Source organism: Camelus ferus, chromosome 1, assembly GCF_009834535.1.
Source record: "Camelus ferus isolate YT-003-E chromosome 1, BCGSAC_Cfer_1.0, whole genome shotgun sequence".
In the NCBI taxonomy this organism is placed as follows: Eukaryota; Metazoa; Chordata; class Mammalia; order Artiodactyla; family Camelidae; genus Camelus; species Camelus ferus.
Window position 1 is genome coordinate 22,183,656 of NC_045696.1, and position 20,806 is coordinate 22,204,461.

General features: G+C 39.3%; 1 protein-coding gene and 1 pseudogene across 4 annotated transcripts in view; one reads left to right on the top strand and one right to left on the bottom strand.

The window, feature by feature from the left end:
• LOC116662776 overlaps nucleotides 1-20,806 on the bottom strand; it is a 212,847-nt gene that overhangs the window by 144,242 nt on the left and 47,799 nt on the right. For 2 of the 4 annotated variants that reach the window (XR_004318823.1, XM_032477115.1), the window contains exon 3: nucleotides 20,039-20,185. Coding sequence is in view for 3 of the 4 variants with exons in the window: in XM_032477115.1 (XP_032333006.1) it covers nucleotides 20,039-20,185 (147 nt within the window). In the remaining variant the exon portion in view is untranslated. Of the gene's footprint in view, nucleotides 1-18,135; nucleotides 18,391-20,038; nucleotides 20,186-20,806 lie in introns of those variants that run through there. The other 2 variants (XM_032477108.1, XM_032477118.1) reach the window with 2 other exon arrangements.
• On the top strand, nucleotides 14,503-16,052 carry LOC116662778 (annotated as a pseudogene).

Below are 20,806 nucleotides of genomic sequence, written 5' to 3' on the forward strand. Positions count from 1 at the left end.
AGTGCAAGCAACCTAAATGTCCACCAATGAATAAAGAAAAAATATGTACACATACACAGTGGAATATTAGTCAGCCTTAAAAAAGGAAATACTGTCATATACTACAACATGGATGAATTCTGAGGACACTCTGCTAAGAGAAATAAGCTAGTCACACAAAAAAAAGGCAAATACTGCATGATTCCACTTATGAGAGGTACCTAACATAGTCAAACTCATAGAAACAGAGAATAGAATGTGGGCACCAGAGGCCAAGGAAAGAGGAAGATGTTTCAGTTTTGCAACATGACAAAGTCCTAGAGATCTGCTAAACAAAAATATGCATCTAGTTAACACTACAGCCCTATACACTTAAAAATAGTAAAGTTGGTAAATTTTATATTACGTGCTCTTTACCAAAATTTTAAAAAATGTAGAACAACCCAGGTGTCCTTCAACAGATGAATGGATAAGCAAATTGTGATATATACATATAAGTGATTCAGCCATAAAAGAGGGATGGAATTCATGCTACAGCCTCAAAGACACCATGCTAAGTAAAAATAGCTGGAGACAAAATGTTATACATAATATGATTCTATTTATAGAAAATGTGTGGAATAGGTTAATTCATAGAGATAGAAAGCTAATGAGTGGTTGTTAGGGGATAGGAGGAAGGAGAGAATGTAGAATAACTCCTTAGTGGATATAGGGTTTTCATGGGGGATGTTGAAAATATTTTAAAACTGGATATAGGTGGTGCTTATGCAATACTGTGAATGTACTAAATGCCACTGAGTTGTTCACTTTAAAATGATTAATTTTATGTTATGTGAATTTCATCTCAATAAAAAATCAAAACATTAATTATATGTTTAACATTAAATATATAATAAGACATTATACATAGATAGTAAGAGCTCTTGGACCAACAACCTCTTACTATCTAACTAGATTAGACAGTTGGGACCATCCACTATAAATCCCTCAATTTTAAATCCCATCACCTTGCATGCAAACATGTGGACATGCACAGTTTTACTTACCTCATTTCATGCTAGGAGAATGAGGTATCTTTCCCATTTGAAGGTAACTCCTCCACATCCCTTCATTCTTTTTTCCAAGCTCTCATCCTTCCAACTTTCACTTTCTCGTAAATATGCAATCTCTTCCTTCCTATTTTTCCCTCCTCTTTAGTGTATAAATAGTCCCATCTCTTCCACCCTAAAAAAAAATATTTTACTAACCTTGTACTGCTCCCTATAATTTGCCTCCTTCCATTCTCTGCCAAGTTTCTCCAAAAGCAGTCAGAATTCACTTTCTGCTTCAATTTGCCTCCCCAAGGTCAACAATGACCCAGGTAATCTTTGATGAAAAAGAATACGAAAACAAATATATGCATGTATATGCATGACTGGGAAATTATGCTGTACACCAGAAATTGATATATTGTAACTGACCATACTTCAATAAAAAAATAAAAATAAAAAAGCATTGACTCCATACTGTTAACATCTAATGAGCATTTAAGTCTTTACAGTAAAAACAACTCCTTTGATCTCTTTCCATGCTTCCTTTGTTGATACTATCTCCATCCACTCTTAAAATACTCTTGTTCCCAACAGCCCATTTCCAGCCCACGCAGGCTACACACTCTGTGTAATTTCAATCACTTGTGGTTTTAACAACCATCTATGTGATAATGATGAATCTCTAACCTACAGTTCTGACTGAGTCTTCTCCCAAAGCCTCAGACACCCAGTTCCTTACACAACAATTCCACTTGGATGTCCCAGGAAAACCTCAGGCTCGGCATGTCTAAAATAACACATCCACTTTCATACAAAGATTTCTCCTTCCATAGTACCCACAGCCACCCAATTAACTAAGCCAAAAACCTGAAATTCACCTTTGAATCTTTAAAATTCCTAATTTTACTCTCTCCTATAAAGGTATTTTAGAAATCGCATACTTCTGCTAATTATACCTTAAATATTTCTCAGAATTGTAGATCAGACGATAAGGTCATGTCACTCCCTGCTTAAAAGTCTCCAATGGCTTTTCATGGCATTTGGCATAGAATGAAAATTTGAAGGCTGCATGTAATCTGCCCTCCCTCCCTCTCCACGCACATCTCCTACAGCTTGGCCCCTCTGCTACTGGGCTGTGGCCCGTGTCTCTTTGGTTTCTCCACGTACTCAAGCTCATTCCTATCTCCAGGTTGTGTCATTTGAGGTTTCCTCTTCCTGGAAATGTTTCCTGTCCACCCTTTACACGGCTTGCTCTTTTCTTCCATCTGCTTCTCAACATAAAAGCCATGTCTGAGAGCCCTAACCCTGCTCCACCACCCTCAACCAGCAGACCCTCTCATGCGGCATCACTTTTATTTTCTTCATGGCATTGATCACTATTTGAATTGTCTGATTTGAGTACTTCCTTGTTGTCTGTCTCTATTACTAGAATAAGCCCTTATCACTGTGGAAACATTGTGTTTGTTTAACTTGTTTTGGGCTCATCTCCTCTATTAAAATTTAAATTTTATGAGAGTGAGGATTTTGTATATATCTTATACAGCTGACTTCAGTCCTTCTCCTGGCAGGTCTTGGATTCTTCTCTCACCCTCCAGACTCTATACGGCTGATGTCCCAGCAAGCTTTGTGCCTGGTCTTGACTGAAATAGGACAGAGAGAGAGAAGACAAAAAACTCTCTCCATTCACCTTCTAAGAAAAGTCTGAAGTTCCTAGTTTCTGAGTAGTGCTAAAAGTCCCTTGGCCCTCACAATGGTAGCACCATGTTCACACAAACTCTCCATGATTCAACACTTATTAGGCACCTTCTACATGCCTTCTACTATATTAAGGGTTGTATGCATTACACTGTCCTACAAGAGCTCATAATTTTGTCAGGGAAGACATACAAGAGACTGTAACATCTTAGAGTATCTGAGACAGATCTAGTTGCTGGATCACGTGTCCTGGTTTGTGATTCAGAACCTTGACCTTATAACTATAAACTTAGCATGATTTGCTGGTAGAATCAAGGGAAACTTCACAACATCGTTAGTTGGATCTTGATGTAACTATGGGACATTTCTGGCTGGAGAAGATGGAGAACAGCATTCAAAGCAATGTGACAAATATAAGCAAATATACAGAAGTGAGTGGGATCAAGCACTAGGGAAGAGAGCAAGAGAAGGGAAAAAAAAAAGAACCCACTAAGGTGAACACTACAAAATGACAAGAGCTTGGTGGCTGAGAGCCTTGAATGTTGTGGTGGGGAGTGTTAATTTTTCCCCCTCTAATTCAGTAATTCCTCACACCTGAGCTGAACTGGATACATAAGAATTGCCTGGAAAATGTATTTAAAATAGATATTCGTGGGAGTCAGACCTGGATGATCTGATTCAGAGCACTTGGAATGGATATCTGGACTGTTACTGAGAAATTCAGATGATGAGCTCAGGTTGGGAACCACGACTGGAAACTAGAGGAAGCCCTTCTTAGTCCTGCTCCACCAGCTGTTACCCAGATCCAAAACTGGTCGGTTCAGCCTCAGAGAGTTCCCGAGCAGGGCAGGAAGTAGACTGGCTACTCCATATCCATCAGAGAGTGGGCGCTGGGCGTAGTGCTGTTCAGTCCTCATCCAGGAGGCTGGGCGCTCGATGGCCACTGGGCTCCTGTCTTATGTCCTCAACAGAAACCCAGTTTTCCCCTAGGCTCGTGGCTTCTGGGAGAACCCTGAGTTACTTGGTTGGGGCCTGACCACCTGGCTAGCCTTAACACCTCCTCCTCTGTAAGGCTGGACTATTCATCAAGGTCTTACTCCAAAGCAAAGAGAATCCCAGAGACACTTGTCCTTACCAGAGTCATCAGAGTTGCAGCAAACAAAGGATTCAGCAGGAGGATGACATAACTGGGCCTATGTTTGAGGAGGATGGATTCTAAAAAAATAGGGGGAAGCATTGAGAAGACTGCAGTAGTAGTTTAAGGGGACAGACAGTGAAGAACTGAGCAGACAGTGGCTGAGAAAATGAAGAGAAGGGGACTGAGAACTTGTCGCTGATTAGAGGCAGAGAGAACAAAAACAGAGATGATGCCAAGGTTTCTAGTTTTATAAAGTGATGTTCTAGCTGGGTTAGCAATTTGCTTCTCTATCACTTGTTACCTATTTTTTAATCTTATTTAAAGTTTTCATTGTATGGGCAGGCATCATTATTAAATGATGTCATGGTGCGTTGTAGCCCACTTATTTTTTAAAAAAGCACTGTTAACTACTGTTGCATTGAAAGACTTCCCCCTGGCTGGAACTAATTTTCTCCACCACAAATATCAAAAGTGCCTGGAAATGGACAAAGCAATCACTTTCAACCACCAATAGTAATGCTATTATTCTGACCCCAAAGTAATCCTTTGAGAGATTATTTTAGAAAAATAAAAAGGCATTAACAGTTTATCTGAGACAGGAGATTCTTTGCATTCAAGACTGCTAATCTGAAAATTTTAAAAACTGAGTGGCAGGCCACTCATCTTTGTTTCCTTTTTTTTTTTCTTCACATGAGTATTTCAGCTTTACTTAACAATTTTACATCTGACTAATTTGAACATATGCGCATTGCTTTAGTATTTGGCTTGGAGAATTTTTTTCTGGTAAAAATAATTCAAAGTCATGTTTTGTTTTTGGAATGTTTATTTCTTCTGAGATTCTGAGGGATGTGCATAGAGTTAAGGGGATAATTTAAAATTTAGATTTACTCTTGGGTCTCAGAAGTGTCATTCAATTGACAGAGCTTTTGTCCTAAAAATAACACTCTAATCTTCAAATGGTGTCCAGTTGCCATAGCATGGTTCCTTGAAAGATTATCGCTGCATCCTTCACTCTGCTTGAAATTGCTAATTAGAACTAATGGTGAAACTTGGCAGTAAATTTGCTGAGGTAGGATTCTTCATTCCTAATTTGGCTAACGCCCAACTCTAAATTAGAATACAATTAAGCCCTCAGCTTTCACTTGCAAAGAAACTTAACTCACATGCTGGGTCCACAAACTCCCGAAATGCAGATTTGCTCCCCTGACTTGTCAGACACAAGCACTGGAGAAGCCGCCATGGTCCTGTACGCCAGAGCAGCTCTTCCTGAAATCAGAATTTTTTTTTTTCTCCTGGCTTTCTTCTTTCAACAAAATAACCGAACAGTTGCCAAACTCCACTTTCTCTTTTGTTCCACAAATACTTTCCTACCACGGAGGGAGCTTTACTAACATGCACTATAGAAATTAATGTCCTCCTTGATGCGTTCATTTTGGCCTTGTGTGTTCAGGAAGGAGTAACAACCCCTCTTCCCAAAGAGTCGATGAATAATTGCTTACAAGTAAGGAAAAGGCTCCTGGCCAGAGGAAGGGAGTTGCCAGCTCCTTCCTCAGTATCACGCCCCTGCTAGTGAACAATTGGTAGGCTGCCCCGTGATTTTCCACAGTCCAGATTCAGAGAGAGTGATGTCCTTCTTCATTAAGATAAAACAGAGAAAAGAGGGGGGAAAAAAAGAATAAAGCAGCAGCAGATGTAGCCTAATCTACTGCACCTGAACTTCTGAAAAAGAAGCAAAACCCCCTACCTCTGCATGTAAGGACAAAGCTCAACCACAGCAGGAATTTGGAACTGAAAGCCAAGTTACCAACAATGAGTTTGAACTGCCTTAAGCCAAGTTGCAAAAGAAATCCAACGCACAGGCTAGGACTTGATGGGGTGTCTGTTGACTCCCTTCTTTGGCTTCTCCCCAGCTGACTTTTAAGAGCAGCGACGGCGTGACCTAAACCCAGAGTTCTCAGGAAATTCAAGACGGAGTGGTCCTGTGGAGCAAAACTAAACTTGTGCATCTTCTTCAAAATACTTTCACTTTTAGTAAACATCTGCGTACCAGTCAGTGGAGCAAATCCAGCTGCACTGTCCCCATGAAAAATGGGGAGAGAAGATGTAAAAGAGCGAAAAGCATCTATACTCCAAGCCTGTCAGACCACATCAGATTTTCAGTCCTTCCAGGAGGGGTAAATGTTGGCTCCATTGTTACAGGTATCGTAACTGGAGCTTGCAAATGTTACACCGCTAGCTCAACGTCAAATGATTAATAAAAGGCAGAGCCTGAATCTGAATCCAGCATGGCCAAACTCCATCCCTGGGGTTTGTCTTTTGCCCTAGGGTTTCCCAAATGCCAGACCCTGGGCTGAGGCTAACCCAGCTGCTCAGAAGACCCCACCTGGGCACCGATGTCAAAATGCCTGGACCACAGACTAGAAAATCTAATTCATTAGGTCTGGAAGGAGACCTGACAACCTGTGTTTTTCAGAAATTTCCCTGACATTCTTTTGCAGCCAGACTTGGGAACCACTGCAGTATGTATTCTTCTAAGCTATTTTTCCAGCAGTTAATTTATTGATTTCGTGGAAATCTTAGTTCATCTCCCAAATCAAAGTGTAATGTATCTGTCACTCATAGAGATTGTATCTGATGTTTCTATGAACCATGAAATGCATTTTCAAAACATTTTAAAGTTTCAGTGGTCCTTTAGAAAATGTCCTTGAGCTTGGATTTAGGACATGCTTCCTTATGTTCAAAAAATGAGGGTGCATCCTTGGGACCAATGTATGACCCACAGTTTGTCTTGCTGCAAAACTCCATTGTTTCCTGTAGGGTTCAAGACTCTCCTTACTTCTGGGTGGCTCAGAATGCCAGGGCTACTGTTGCTCAGAACAAACTCCCCATCTTAAGATATTTTTGATTTACTACACCATCGAGGCTCTATTTGCTTTAGATGTGGGCTATGTATCTGTTTCAACCAATTTTCTAAAGTACGCTTTTCCCTAAGACGTCTTTTATTTTTGCTTCTTGCTAAGGACTCTGTTGTGCCTCTTTTGAGACCCAAGGCGAAGCTTCTTATATCCTTATGCCTTCCAGTTGGAGGTTCTTTGTGTGCCCCTGTGTCCAGGTCTCCTAAGCTTATTTCTCCTTCTCACTCACCCTTTTCTGTGAAGGAGTCCACAGCTAGACTAAAGCAGGGTTTAGCAAACTGTGATCCAGGGGCCAAATCTAGCCTGACCCCTGTTTTTGTAAATGACATTTTATTGGAACACAGCCAGGCCCATTCATTTGTTTGTCTGTGGCTGCCTCCACAGTACAGTGGCGCAACTAAGTCGCCAGAAGTAGACAGAGACCACACGGCCTGCAAAGCCAGACGTACTTTCTGGTCCTTTACAGAAAAAGTTTGCCAATCCCTGGACTAAAGGAACATTTCCAGTGAAAATATTTGTAAATTTTCCTCTGATAGAGGAATACCGCATATACTTCCAGGATCACCCAAAACACATATGCTGTGAGGATTTTGTCATTTGCCTGTTTTTCTTTCTTTTTAATCCTTTGTTTTAGGGCACAACATACATATTCTTTTTTCAATCCCATGTTCTGATTTTACTGGTTTATTAAAAAGGCAATATTAGGCCTAAAAATGATGGACAGTCTTTTCAATAAAATTCCTTTTAAAATATATGATGAATCATCTAGTTACATATGTAAAGGGAAGGGTTATGTTATGGAGAAGATTATTTGAATCTCTGCTAATTTGTCATAATTTTCTCCACTTAACCTTTCCTCCATCTGTTAAAATGAACCCCAGTTTCACCAATCTGTAATTTGTATTGCTGATAACAAAAGGAAACAATATTTCCGTTCAACTTTCCCCAAACCATCTTGATAATTGGTAATGGTACAAAGTATATATATAATATTAATCCAGAAAAATACACTTTGGGACAAAAAAAATCTCATTTTTTTCTATAAAAATAAGAAATTAGGTGTCTTTAAAAACCTCATTACTCTTTACAAATCCCACAAAAGTTACTAAGAAAGTCTTCCGGATCTGATATTTAATGACTGCAGAAAAGCAACTGGATTGTACCTGAAATCTACACCTCGTCTTTAATTAAGCTCACTCACTTTGCCTACCAGGTTATTACTATTTAAAAGTGCCAGCACGCCCTCTTGTGGCATATTGTAGTTACTATTCTTTTCTACAACTAATTTGGAAGTTTGCTATGGACCCATTAAATTTTATGTAAGTCGTTTTACAAGAGACCACTCTAACTTATATTTCATCTGTGATTGATTCCTATAGAACAACAATCAATAATATACAATGGAACTTTCAGAATGAACTGAAAAAATTACCACTGACTGTAATAAAATATGATTATTGCCGTTTGATACCCACTTTGAAAACCCAAGAACAGTAATAAGTCTACAATCCATTTTTGTCCATAGGACTACTCCGTAGGAGGGGAAAACATAAAGTTTAACCTTATCATATTCTTTCATATCAGATGTTACAAAGAACATCTACATACTCTGCATTCCAATTTGAGGATGTGACTATATACGTAAGTATATATTTTTATCAAAGGGCACACATAAGTCAAAAGGTTTTATGTAAGTCAAATCTATACCCCAGTTTCTAGTTGCTTCCTTTCAAGGGAAGCTTTGGGTACCTTCCTGGCCACCTGGCTTTGAGAATCCCTTGGTTTAGGCTAGAGTGCAAGCCCATGAATCCCCTAGATCATATTTTTGGCACTTGTGAGAACAACTTCTCATTTTATCTCCTCTGGACTGCTTGGGATTGTTTTGTTTCTTAATATACAAGTCCCACCACTTACTGGCTTAACTGGGATCCCTTAAGCAAGTTACATTAATGCTCTCAGCCTTAATTCCTCACCTGTAAAATGGTGATTTTACATTTTACAGGTGATGTAAGAACAGTATCATATAACTGTCATGAGGATTAAATACAAGAATGAATGTTAAGGTGACCAGCTCAAGCAGGGCACATAGGGGGAGATTAGTGTTAACAGCCAGCATTGCTATCAGGTTTCAAACGCATACTAACACTGTGGTTTCTCAATATTCCCCCCTCTCTTTTTGCCACTCCCCACTTATCTAGTGTATTTTTGGTCTGTTTTATTAAATTGTTTGTTTACATTTGCTTTTGCTTCCTGTGTGGCAGTGGAAATGCTAGCTTTGAAAGTGTGGGTTCTTGTTTTAGAACCTGCATTTCAGTTGACGACTTACTTCTTTAACACAGGAAGACTGCATTAGAGGGCCAATGCCCGGAGATGTAAATAGTGGAATACCTCTGTGCTCCTCAGGAATGAATCCTGGGACACCTTTTCACTGGAAAGCTGAAATAGACCTCCTGATAAGATGTTTAAAAAGTATGAAGGGCAGTATTAGGAAGTACTTACTGTTTGTTTTTTCAGTGGTCAGACGATTCTTCTGTATTTATCTGGAAGTTTCTAACGCAAGTGAATTTTGTTAGAAAGAAGTCCCACATCATAGATCTGTCCATTTTGGAGGAAGAATAAACATTGAGTATGGTACACCATCACTGGGTGGAACAGATGCTCCAACTGTCGAGGGTATTTTTTGTCCACAGCTTCATCAAACATCAAAAGCGACTTTCTAGGTCAACTCCAGCTGAAAAGTACTTAGCTTAGAACTTATTTTAGACCCCCTATTTTTTGTTTCTCTAGCAATGCTCTGACATCATGTCAAGGTTCTTACACTCAAAATTAAGGCCTAAACATGATCCTTGATTCTTCTTGTACAACTTATATTTGGAGTCATTTCAATCTCTTTATAAGACATAGCAGGAGTAAAATATGCTAGGGGAGGGGGTGATTTCAAACCCGAGATAATATTTAATAAATAGAATTTTTACCTATACCCACCTTGGTATACACGGTTGTTGCCTGTTACCTAGGAATTAAACGTTGAGTTGCAAGGTATTATCGCTATAGTAACTAGAAGTCACTGGAATGTTGAAAATGTGGGAAGATGTTAAATTTAGATCAAAGTGAGTATATGTCATATTGTCAATCCTATTCTTGCAGGAGCTAATTTTCTTCAACAGATCTTCCTTATTCATCACATGAAAAGCTCTTTTCTCTCTTTTGTGACAGTTTTCAAAATCATTTCAAATAGCAAAAAAATTTTTGGTTTTCAAAAATAATTGTTCTTGTTCTTTCAAACTGTAACTTAAAATAACCATGTCCCAATACTATTTAGCTTTCACTGGATGATAAATAGTACAAATGTCTTGTGTTTTCTGGATACAGACTTTTAAGTAATTTCTTTTCTTTTTAACATCAGAAATATACCATCTGACCTGCCTTGTGACTGTTTGATGTGAAGCACTCAGAGCTGGCATGTTGTAGGATTTTAGTGTTTTTTGCGGCATTAAATTCCCTTTTCGCAAACAGCCTTCAGACTACCCAGATGAGATCAAACAGTTGATGGCATTTATATTTTCCTAAGCATCAGAAAGAATTCAATCCCACAAAATTAAATGACTTTAGGGGGAAAAAAGTGACCATGTGGACATTTGACATCAAATACAGAAATATTGTTCATCTCTGTTTAGTGTCCCCAAACTCCAGCAGCCTTTTTATTTTCCCTTTTTCTCCATTCCCTTTCTCGTCTGGCTCTCTGAATTATAATTAGGAAACTAGAGGATAAATTTGACCCTCATTGTGCTCATTTTTAGTAATATATACAAAGTCTCATAGAGGACTGTTCTGCTTCTTCACAAATGATTGATTCTGCTCCTTCAGTGTTCCTCACACAAATCTCTGGGGTGTGGGCAAATTCTCACCAACAGGAAACTCCTGAAGGAAGTCTTTGTTCCAAGGAGTGCAAAAGCAGGTGTTGCTAGTTACCTGTCTTGTTCTGTCCATTGCCTATCCCTTGCCTAAAAATAACACATGCTCATGACCCAGCATTTTACTGAAACTTTCTGGAGAAGTTGACCTTCCTTGGATTGTGTCTCTACAATCCAAGTGAAGGGCTGTATTTTGAAAGACTGTATTATGCTTCCAACCAGATCCCCTGATAAAGCAGCACCTCCCATTGATCTCGACTGGGGAGAGGATGAGAGGTGCAGTGTTTCCATGGTGCAATGTGACCACCTGGATATAGCTCATAACAGTCAAAATATACCCCCTCTCTTCTGCCCAAAAGAAAGGAGAATGCGGGACCATTCATTACCAAAAGAAACAATCCTACTAGTAACTAGTCCACACACACAGAGTCCAGAGGATGCCCCAAGGTGAAATATTTATTACGCCTGAAAGTGCTTACAGAGTCTGTCTTGAGTGGGAGCCTGGGAATCCCTTTCCTCTGCAGTCTCTTTTCTCTCCCCATGTCCCCAGCGATGCCTAGCCCCTCCTCGGGGTGCTGGCTCCACCCAAGAGAGGAGTAGACAGTAGAATCCCTTGAGGTCATGATGACCATTTTTCCCAGACAACTCAGCCCACGTTATACTTGCCTTCTCCCTCATAAGAAGAGGCTTAGGTGTTTCCAAATCTTCTGATCAGAGCATTTAAAATAAAGATAAACCCTTTTTCTTATAACATTGATCACTGCTCATAGCATCAGCTGTTTAATGTGCTTAAAATCTCTTCCACTTCAGTCTGTATTACAAAGCCCCCTTATCAGAAGTAAACAAGGAAGAAAAGATTTTTAAAATTATGTATATATAGGTAGATAGATTGAAATAGACGGATAGAGATATATCTACTCAAGAAGTTCAAACATGAATTAGTGTCTTCTTTGAATCAAAAATTACAGTAAGTCCTAGGAATATAGAAACCAATCATTCATAAGCACAATTTCAGTATCTACGTATTCAGAAATTAACTGAAGGTGGGGTCGGGGTGGTCAACAGACATATTAAACAGTTAATGGTAGTGCTGTCCTGTGAGAACCTGCATCTAGATAGGAAAAAGTTTCGTGTTAGCTCTGAGGAAGGCATCACCCCTGGGAGAACCCTGGCGAGTAGGAGGCAGGAACAAGAAAAGAAAGGAAAGCACGTACCTTGATTAATGTTCCTATACTTTGCCTTCCAGAGCCATTTGCAAAGTGGACCTGTGCCATCTTACACAGTGGACTGGCATTCCACACCTGGTGCTTAACCACAGTGAAATGGACACAGCCACAGAATGACGAGAGTGGAGATGCCAAGAGGAAGAGGTGACATGGGTCTGAGTCAACTTTTGGTGCCCGGACCAGTGTAGTTTGCTAGAGCTGCCATAACAAACACCACTGATTGAATGGCTTGAACAACAGAATTTATTTCCTCACAGGTCTGGGATCTAGAAGTCTAAGATCAAGGTTTTGGCAGAGTTGGTTTCTTCTAAAGGCCGCCTTCCTTGGCTTGTAAATGGCTGTCTGCCACTGATGTCTTCACGTGGTCTTCCCTTTGTGGGTGTGTCTGTGTCTTAAGCTCCTCTACTGCTAAGGACACCAGTCCTATTGGATTAGAGTCCACCCATAAGACCTCATTTTACCTTAATCGCCTCTTTAAAGGCCCTGTCTCCAAATGCAGTCACATTCTTGGGCACTGGACAAAGATTCTCTCCTTGAGCAGACTTCAGTCAGATTGTTCTCTTCCCCCCTATTTATTTATTTATTTTAGTTTTTAAATAAGATTTCATTGATAAGGTAACCTAATAACATGCAGTCTGTTACAGTATCGTTCTCTCATCAAATAGAAAATTTTATATACTTTTATTATACATGAGAAATTATTTTTATAAATGACTGACTTTATATTGTTAATGACTAATTCTTGGGTATTAGTTTTTCTTTTTTCCATCCCAATTTTACTGAGATATAATTGACATACAGCACTGTATAAGTTCGAGATATATAGCATATTTATTTGACTTACATACATCATGAAATGAAGATAGTAAGTTTAGTAAACAGTTGTCATTTCATATAGATACAAAATTAAAGAAATAGAAAAAAAATTTTTTGTAATGAGAACCAACAGAATTTACTCTCTTAACAACTTTCATATTTAATGTACAGCAGTGTTGATTATATCTATCACATTGCATGTTACATCCCTAGTATCTATTTGTCTTATAACTGGAAATTTGACCTTCTGACTACCTTCTAATTCCCCCTCTCTCTACCCCCTATCTTTGGTAACCACAAATCTGATCTCTTTCTATGAGTTTGTTTTTTTATTTGTTTGTTTTTGAAGTATAATTGACCTACAACACTGCAACTAACAACACTATGTTAGTTCCTGGTATACAACATAGTGATTTAATATTTCTATACATATCAAAATGATCACCATAATAATTCTAGTTACCGTCTGGCCCCACACAAAGATATTACATAATTATTGACTATATCTCCCAAACCGTACATTTCATACCCATGACTCATTTATTTTGTAACTGGAAGTTTGTACCTCTCAATCTCCCTCACCTATTTCTCTCTTCTCCCTGCCCCCATCCCAACTGTTTATTCTCTGTATCTATGACTCTGTTTCTGTGTAGTTATGTTTGTTCATTTGTTTTGTTTTTAGATTCCACATGTAAGTGAAATCATGCAGTATTTGTCTTTGTTTGAGTTCTTTTATATTCCTTTCTTCTTTTTCTTGCTCTCCTCCGCTGTGATTTGATGACTATCTTTAGTGTTATGTTTGGATTTCTTTCTCTTTTTCGTGTGTATCCACTATAGATTTTTGATTTGTGGTTACCACAAAGTTTATATATAAATATGTGTATATAAAACTATATAAATATATATATATAATAAGATTATTTTAAGTTACTGATCTCTTAAGTACAAACACATTTTAACAGTCCTGAATTTTTACTCCCCTCTCCATGTTTACTGTTTTTGACATATTTTATATCTTTTTGTTTTGTGTGTCCTTTAACTGTTTATTATGGATATAGACGATTTTACTATTTTTGTATTTTAACATCCCTACTAGCTTTATAAGCAATTGACCTATTACCATTACTGTATAATTGCCTTTCCCAATGAGATTTTTCCTTTTATAATTTTCAGATTTCTAGTTGTGGCCTTTTCTTTTCTACCTAGAGAAGTCCCTTTAACATTTCTTGTAAAGCTGGTTTGGTGGTGCTAAACTCTTTTAGCTTTTGCTTTTCTGTACAATTTTTTATCTCGCCTTCAAATCTGAATGAAAGCCTTGCTGGGTAGAATATTCTTGGTTGTACGTTTTTCCCTTTCATTACTTTAAATATATAGTGCCACTCCCTTCTGACCTGCAGAGTTTCTGCTGAAAAATCAGCTGATGACCTTATGGGATTTCCCTTGTATGTAACCTGTTGCTTTTTCCTTGCTGCTTTTAATATTCTCTCTTTATCTTTAATTTTTGTCATTTTAATTACAGTGTGTCTGGTGTAGTCCTCTTTGGGTTGATCCTGTTTGGAATCTCTGTGCTTCCTATACCTGGATGTTTGTTTCCTTTCACAAGTTAGGACAATTTTCAGTCTTTATGTTTTCAGATATCTTCTCTATCCCTTTATCTCTCTCTTCTCCTTCTGGGACTCCTATAATGTGAATATTAGTGCACTTCATGTTGTCCCAGAAGTCTCTTAAACTGTCCTCATTTCTTTTTATTCTTTCTTCTGTTCAGCTTCAGTAATTTCCCCTATTCTGTCTTCCAGTGCACTGATCCATTCTTCTGTATCATCTAATCTACTGTTGATTCCCTCTAGTGTATTTCTTTATTTCAGTTATTATATTTTTCAGCTCTGTTTGATTCTTCTTTACATCCTCTAACTCTCTGTTAAATTTGTCACTGTGTCCATCCATTCTTCCCCTGAGTTCACTGAGCATCTTTATGATCATTACCGTGCAATCTTTTAGCAGGTAGATTGCTTATTTCCACTTCATTTAGTATTTCTGGGATTTTATCTTGTTCCTTTGTTGGGAACCTAGTCCTCTGTCATCTCATTTTGCCTAATCTGCCATTTTTATTTCTATGTACTTAGTAAGTTGTTATGTTTTCCTATCCTGGAAAAGTGGCCTTACATAGAGAATGTCCTGTGAATCCCAGCAATGCACTCCCCTCTCGGCACCAGAGCTGTATGCTCTAGGGATGCCTTCTCTGTGGGCTGCATGGGTCCTTATGTTATGGCAGGATGATTGCTGCAGGTGTGCCGGTGGGCGGAGCTGGACCACAGCCTGGTTGGTTGCCAGGCCCCACCTTGTGCAGAGGCTTTGGCCCACTAGTAGATGGGCCTGGGTCATGAGGTGGCTAGCTGCAGAGCCCTGGGGAGGGTCCCAGGAGTAGTGCTAGCCCACTGGTTGGCAGGGCCATGTCCCAGCAGAGCTGGCTCCTGGAGCTTGTGTTGGTCCAGTGGTGGTTGGGGCCAGATCCTAGGGCAGCTGGCTGAAGAACCCAAGGTGTCCTGAAGCTGGTGTCAGTTTGCTTATGGGTAGGGCTGAGGCCCCCAGGGTCCCAGGGCTGATGCTCACCCCCTGGTGGATGAGGCTGGGTCCTGGGCCATCTGGTATGCAGGGCCAGGTATTAGGGTGGCTAGGGCCTCTGGGGATCCTAAGGCAGCCAGCCCGCTGGTGGGTGGGGCTGTGTCCCCACCCAGCTAACTGCTTGGCCTGGGGTGTCCCCCAACTGCTGCCAGCTGGCTAGTTGGCAGGGCTGAATCCTGGCACAATGAGCTGAAGGGAGGATTCAGAAATGGTGCTTGCCCTCTTTCCGTGCCGCCACAATGGTGCACAAGAATGTCCTCACTGATGCTCTCAAGAACATCAGTAATGCTGAAAAGAGAGGCAAGCGCCAGGTTCTTATTAGGCCAGGCTCCAAAGTCATTGTTCGGTTTCTAACTGTGATAATGAAGTATGGTTACATTGGCTAATTTAAAATCACCAGTGACCACAGAGCTGGAAAAATTGTTGTGAACCTCACAGGCAGGCTAAGTAAGTATGGAGTGATCAGCCACAGATTTGAGGTACAAATCAAAGATCTAGAAAAATGGCAGGATAACCTGCTCCCATACATCAGTTTAGTTTCATTGTCCTGACAACCTCAGCTGGCATCATGGACCAAAATACACAGGAGGGGAAATCCTTGGATTCTTTTTTCTAGGGATATAATACATACAAACAAATAAAATGCCTCAGTGGAAAGAAAAGAAAAGAAAAAGGAAGAAAGAAAGAAAGAAAGAAAGAAAGAAAAAATAAAGAAAGAAAGAAAGAAAGAAAGAAGAAGAAAGAAAGAAAGACTGAAGAAAGAAAGAACAAGTAGCACAAAATTAAGAAAAAAGAAGGAAGGAGGACTAGGAAGCGAAGGATCCTACAGACGGCAGGACTTCTCCGAGATAAAGAACGGCCCGCCCTCCAGAAAGCACAAGAACGGCGACTTCCCAGCCAATAAAGGAAGGAAAGTAGGACGTTTAGAGGAAGGAAGGAAGGAAGGAAGGAAAGAAAGAAAGGGAAAATGGTGCTTCCAGCACAAGTGTCCTTGTGGTAGGACAAGACCCCCAAAATGGCTGCTGCCAGCATCTGTCCCCAGGGTGAGTCCAAATTGCCTCCCTCCTCTCCAGGAAGCTCTTCAAGATCAGAAAGTGGGTCTAACCCAGGCTCCTTTCAAATTACTTCTACCCTGGGTCTTGGAGTGTGGGAGGTTTTGTATGTGCTCTTTACAAGTGGAGTCTCTGTCTCCCACAGCCCTGTGCCTCTCCTGAAAGTAAGCTTTACTGGCCTTCAAAGCCAAATGTTCTGGAGGCTCGTCTTCCCAGAGAGGACCCCCAGGCTGGGGAGCCCAATGTGGGTCTCGGGTCTCTTGCTCCTTGGGGAGAGCCTCTGCAGTTGTAACTGTCTTCTTGTTTGTGATGTACAGGTCTTGGCTCACCAGGGTGTACAGGTCTTGACTTTACTGCACCTCTGCCCCTCCTATCTGTCTCATTGTAGTTCCTTCTTCATAGCATTAGTTGTAGAAGATCTTTTCTGCAAGTCTTCAGGCCATTTGCATCAATAATTGCTCTGTATATAGGTGTAATTTTGGCATGCCCGTGGGAGGAGGGGAGCTCAGGGCTTTGCTGCTCTGCCATCTTGCCCACTCCCTGCTCAGGCAGTTCTGGACCCTCTTTTCTCACTAGGCCTGACCTTGGGTTCCACGTCCTTCCTTGTAGAATGCAGTTCTGGCAAGAATCTTGCTAAGTTAGTTTAACCAGAATTCCCCATCCTCTATATCTGATCACCCTCAGTATCACCTCATCACCTACCATCCAGGTGATATCTGATCACCCTGGCCTGACTTCAGCAAGAATCCTGTTAGGTCAGTTTAGAATGTGCCCTTACCTATATGACGTCTCCTCTTAGTAATTTTCCACCCACTGACTCCCACCCTGATTCTTGACTACAAATTCCCATCTTTCCTTATATTTGGACTTGAGCCCAATCTCTCTCCCCTACTATAAAACCTCATTGTAATGATTCCTATACCCTTGTGATAGTCCCCCAAAATAAAGTTTGCCTTACCTTTCTTTAACAAGTGTCATGAATAATTTTCTTTAGATCCCTCATACACTGTTAATGGGACTGTAAATTGGTGCAGCCACTCTGGAGAACAGCATGGACTAAAAAACTAAAAATAGACTTACTATATGATCCTGAAATACTATTCCTGGGTATATACCCAGAGAAAACTCTAATTCAAAAAGATATATGAACCCAGTATTCATAGCAGCATTATTCACAATAGCTAAGACATGGAAACAACCAAAATGTCCATCAACAGATGACTAGATAAAGAAGATGTGGTAGATAGATAGATAGATAGATAGATAGATAGATAGATAGATAGACAGATAGATAGATAGATAGATATAATGGAATACTACTCAGCCATAAAAAAGAATGAAATAATGCCATTTGCAGCAACATGGATGGACCTAGAGATTATCATACTAAGTGAAGTAAGTCAGATAGAGAAACACAAATATCATATGATATCACTTTTACGTGGAGTCTGAAAAAAAAGAAAAAGGTACAAATGAACTTATTGACAAAATAGAAACAGACTTACAGACATAGAAAACAAACTTATGGTTACCAAAGGGGAAATGAGGAGTGAGGGATAAATTAGGAGTTTGGGATTAACAGATACACACTACTACATATAAAATAGATAAACAACAGACCTTTTGTATAGCACAGAGAACTATATTCAATATCTTATAATAACCTATAATGGAAAAGAATATGAAAAAGAAAAAATATATATACATATATATATGAATCACTTTGCTGGACATCTGAAGCTAACAAACTAATACAACATTGTAAATCAATTATAGTTCAATTTTTAAAAATTTATCTTTGATAGATTTCCACATATGAATTTGAGGGGGAGACATAATTCAGCTGACAATATAGAGTTTGGAAACTTTTGAGAAGGCATGGTAAGGAAACCCCAGCTATGAGTTTCTCCTTCGGGAAAGAGAGAGACAGGGAGAAGATTCCTGATTTTCTTAGAGTGCTGTAGGAAGACGTGGATTGGCTGGGGTAACCTGGAGCTCTGTACTGGGGAGTAAGGAGAGGATAATGAAACAAAATGATTGTCATACTGTAGGAAGCCATTTCTGTTTGGTTTAGGAAAAATAAACCTAAGGGAAAAACAAACTCAACAAATGCTGTGACATTTAGCCATATGTATCTCATAGCAACTGAAACTCCCACTACTACTCCATCACCAAAGAATCATTTTTATAATTATTGCCAGCTATTGATTGCCTACTAGTTCAGTATAGCAGAGACATTAAAGGCCCTAGAGTCAGATGACCTTGCATTTGAGTCCCATCTGTACCACTTACCATGTGACCTTAAACAATTCAACTTCTCTGCACCTCATTTTCTCATCTGGAAAATCTGAATAATGACTCTGTCTTCCTCAGAGGGCTCTACTGAGGATTATATGAGATAGTAAAGATTACTATAATTTAGTATTAATATTAATATAGTCAGGAACTATATATAGTATGTGTTTTATATATTTTATCTTTTTTTTTTCTTTTGGGGAGGATATAGTTCCAAAAGTTTTGAAATCAGGATCTCAAAGAGATATTGGTACACCAATGTTCATAGCAGCATTATTCACAACAGCCAAAAGGTGGAAGCAACCCAAGTGTCCATCAACAGCTGAATAAACAAAATGGGGTATATACATATAATGGAATATGGCTGACCTAAAAAGGAAATAAATTCTCATACATGCTACAACATGGATGAACCTTGGGGACACTATACTACTTGGATTTAAACAGTCACAAAAAGACAAATACAATATTATTCTACTTACATACATCATCTATAAAATTTATAGAAACAGAGAGTACAAAGGTGGTTGCCAAGGGCTGGGGGGAGGGAAGAGTGGAGAGTTAGTGTTTAATGGGTACAGAATTTCAGTTTTGCAAGATAAAATAGTTTTGGAGATTGGTTGCACAACAATGTGAATGTACTTAATACTGCCGAACCTAAAAATGGTTAAGATGGTAAATTTTATGTTATGTATATTTTATATAAATTTTAAATTAAAAGAATTATGTAGATGTATACATATGTTGTACCACTGTTAATTTCCTTGTTTTGATAATGTGCTACATTTATGTAAGATGTAACCATTTAGGGACACTAGGTGAAAGGTAGAGGACCCCTCTGTGCTATCTTTGCAATTTCCTGTGAATCTATAATTACCTCAAAGCAAAACATTTTAAAAACTTATATTCTTGTGCTTAAAAAAGTAGGGAAGTTAGAGACTGCCAATTCAATCTCTTGGAGCAGGATAACAGAACTTCATGGAGACAGAGATTAAAGCACTTAACCACAGTCTGCCCATGGGGGTAACTTTGATCAGAAAGACTCTCATAAGCTGGGACCCAGCAGGACCAGGACCATATCATTGATACCGACCCAGGCCATTGGACTCTTTAATCAACAGAAATTGATAACAGGCCAGCAGGGAATTTCAGGCAAGCCTTTATTGGGGCCGGTGCTGCAGCACGAGGGAGCGAAAACAAGTCAGGTGCCCATGCTTGCTCCTATTTTATCTATTTTTAATCTCTTACAACAACCCCATGAGGTATATATCATCAACCCACAGTCTCCCAGTATCCCACCTACCTCTGCTACCACTGAGGACAATTGACATGAGATTCATGAGAGCTTTACTCACCAAAACTGATGGAAAGAGTAGCTTCAAGATCACTTCCTTCCTCTCCTCCTTGGATGGTGCATTTTCCCTGTGCATAGCTGCTCTCCTGGCACAGTTCCTATGACAACCTCTCTCTGGGATATTTTTCTGCTCATCCATAGTACTCTTCTTGTTACCAAAAAAAAAAAAAAAAATCATAAAATAAAGCTTTACATAAAGGCTTTTGTTAATGGAAAATCGTTTGTTAATAGGAGATCTCAGAAAGGAGCTATGATGCTACAGCAACCAAGGCAGTAAATTGCTTTAAACTGTTTCTGTTAAACGCTATAAAGCTCCATATGCACTCACTCTCTCCAGCACAATTAGATGTCATAGTTACTAGTACAACTCAAAGCAGAGGAACAGTTTCATTCTGAAACTGTTAAAAAAAATCTTTTTCTTGATATGTCTTTCAGTTTTTATTGTCTGTTGTAATTTGCTTTACCATACCACAGTATATAACACTGAGAACTCCCGCGTGTGCAATTTAACTCTAATTTACGCCCTAGGGATCAATGAGCATGTGAAGTGGCCTAACACAATTAATATCCTAAGAACTGGCCAGGTGGCATTCAAAAGTATTTTTGTCAAAACACCAGAAGTTTTATTATTTAGCATATTTGAAAGAATTCCTAGTTGGCAAAATTAGTGGAGTTTAAGTTACCTGCTTGTTAAAAGTTGGACATCTCCACCTTTGCAGGAACAAGGTATAAATAAATACCCATCCAGACTAGCGGTTCCTACCAGGGG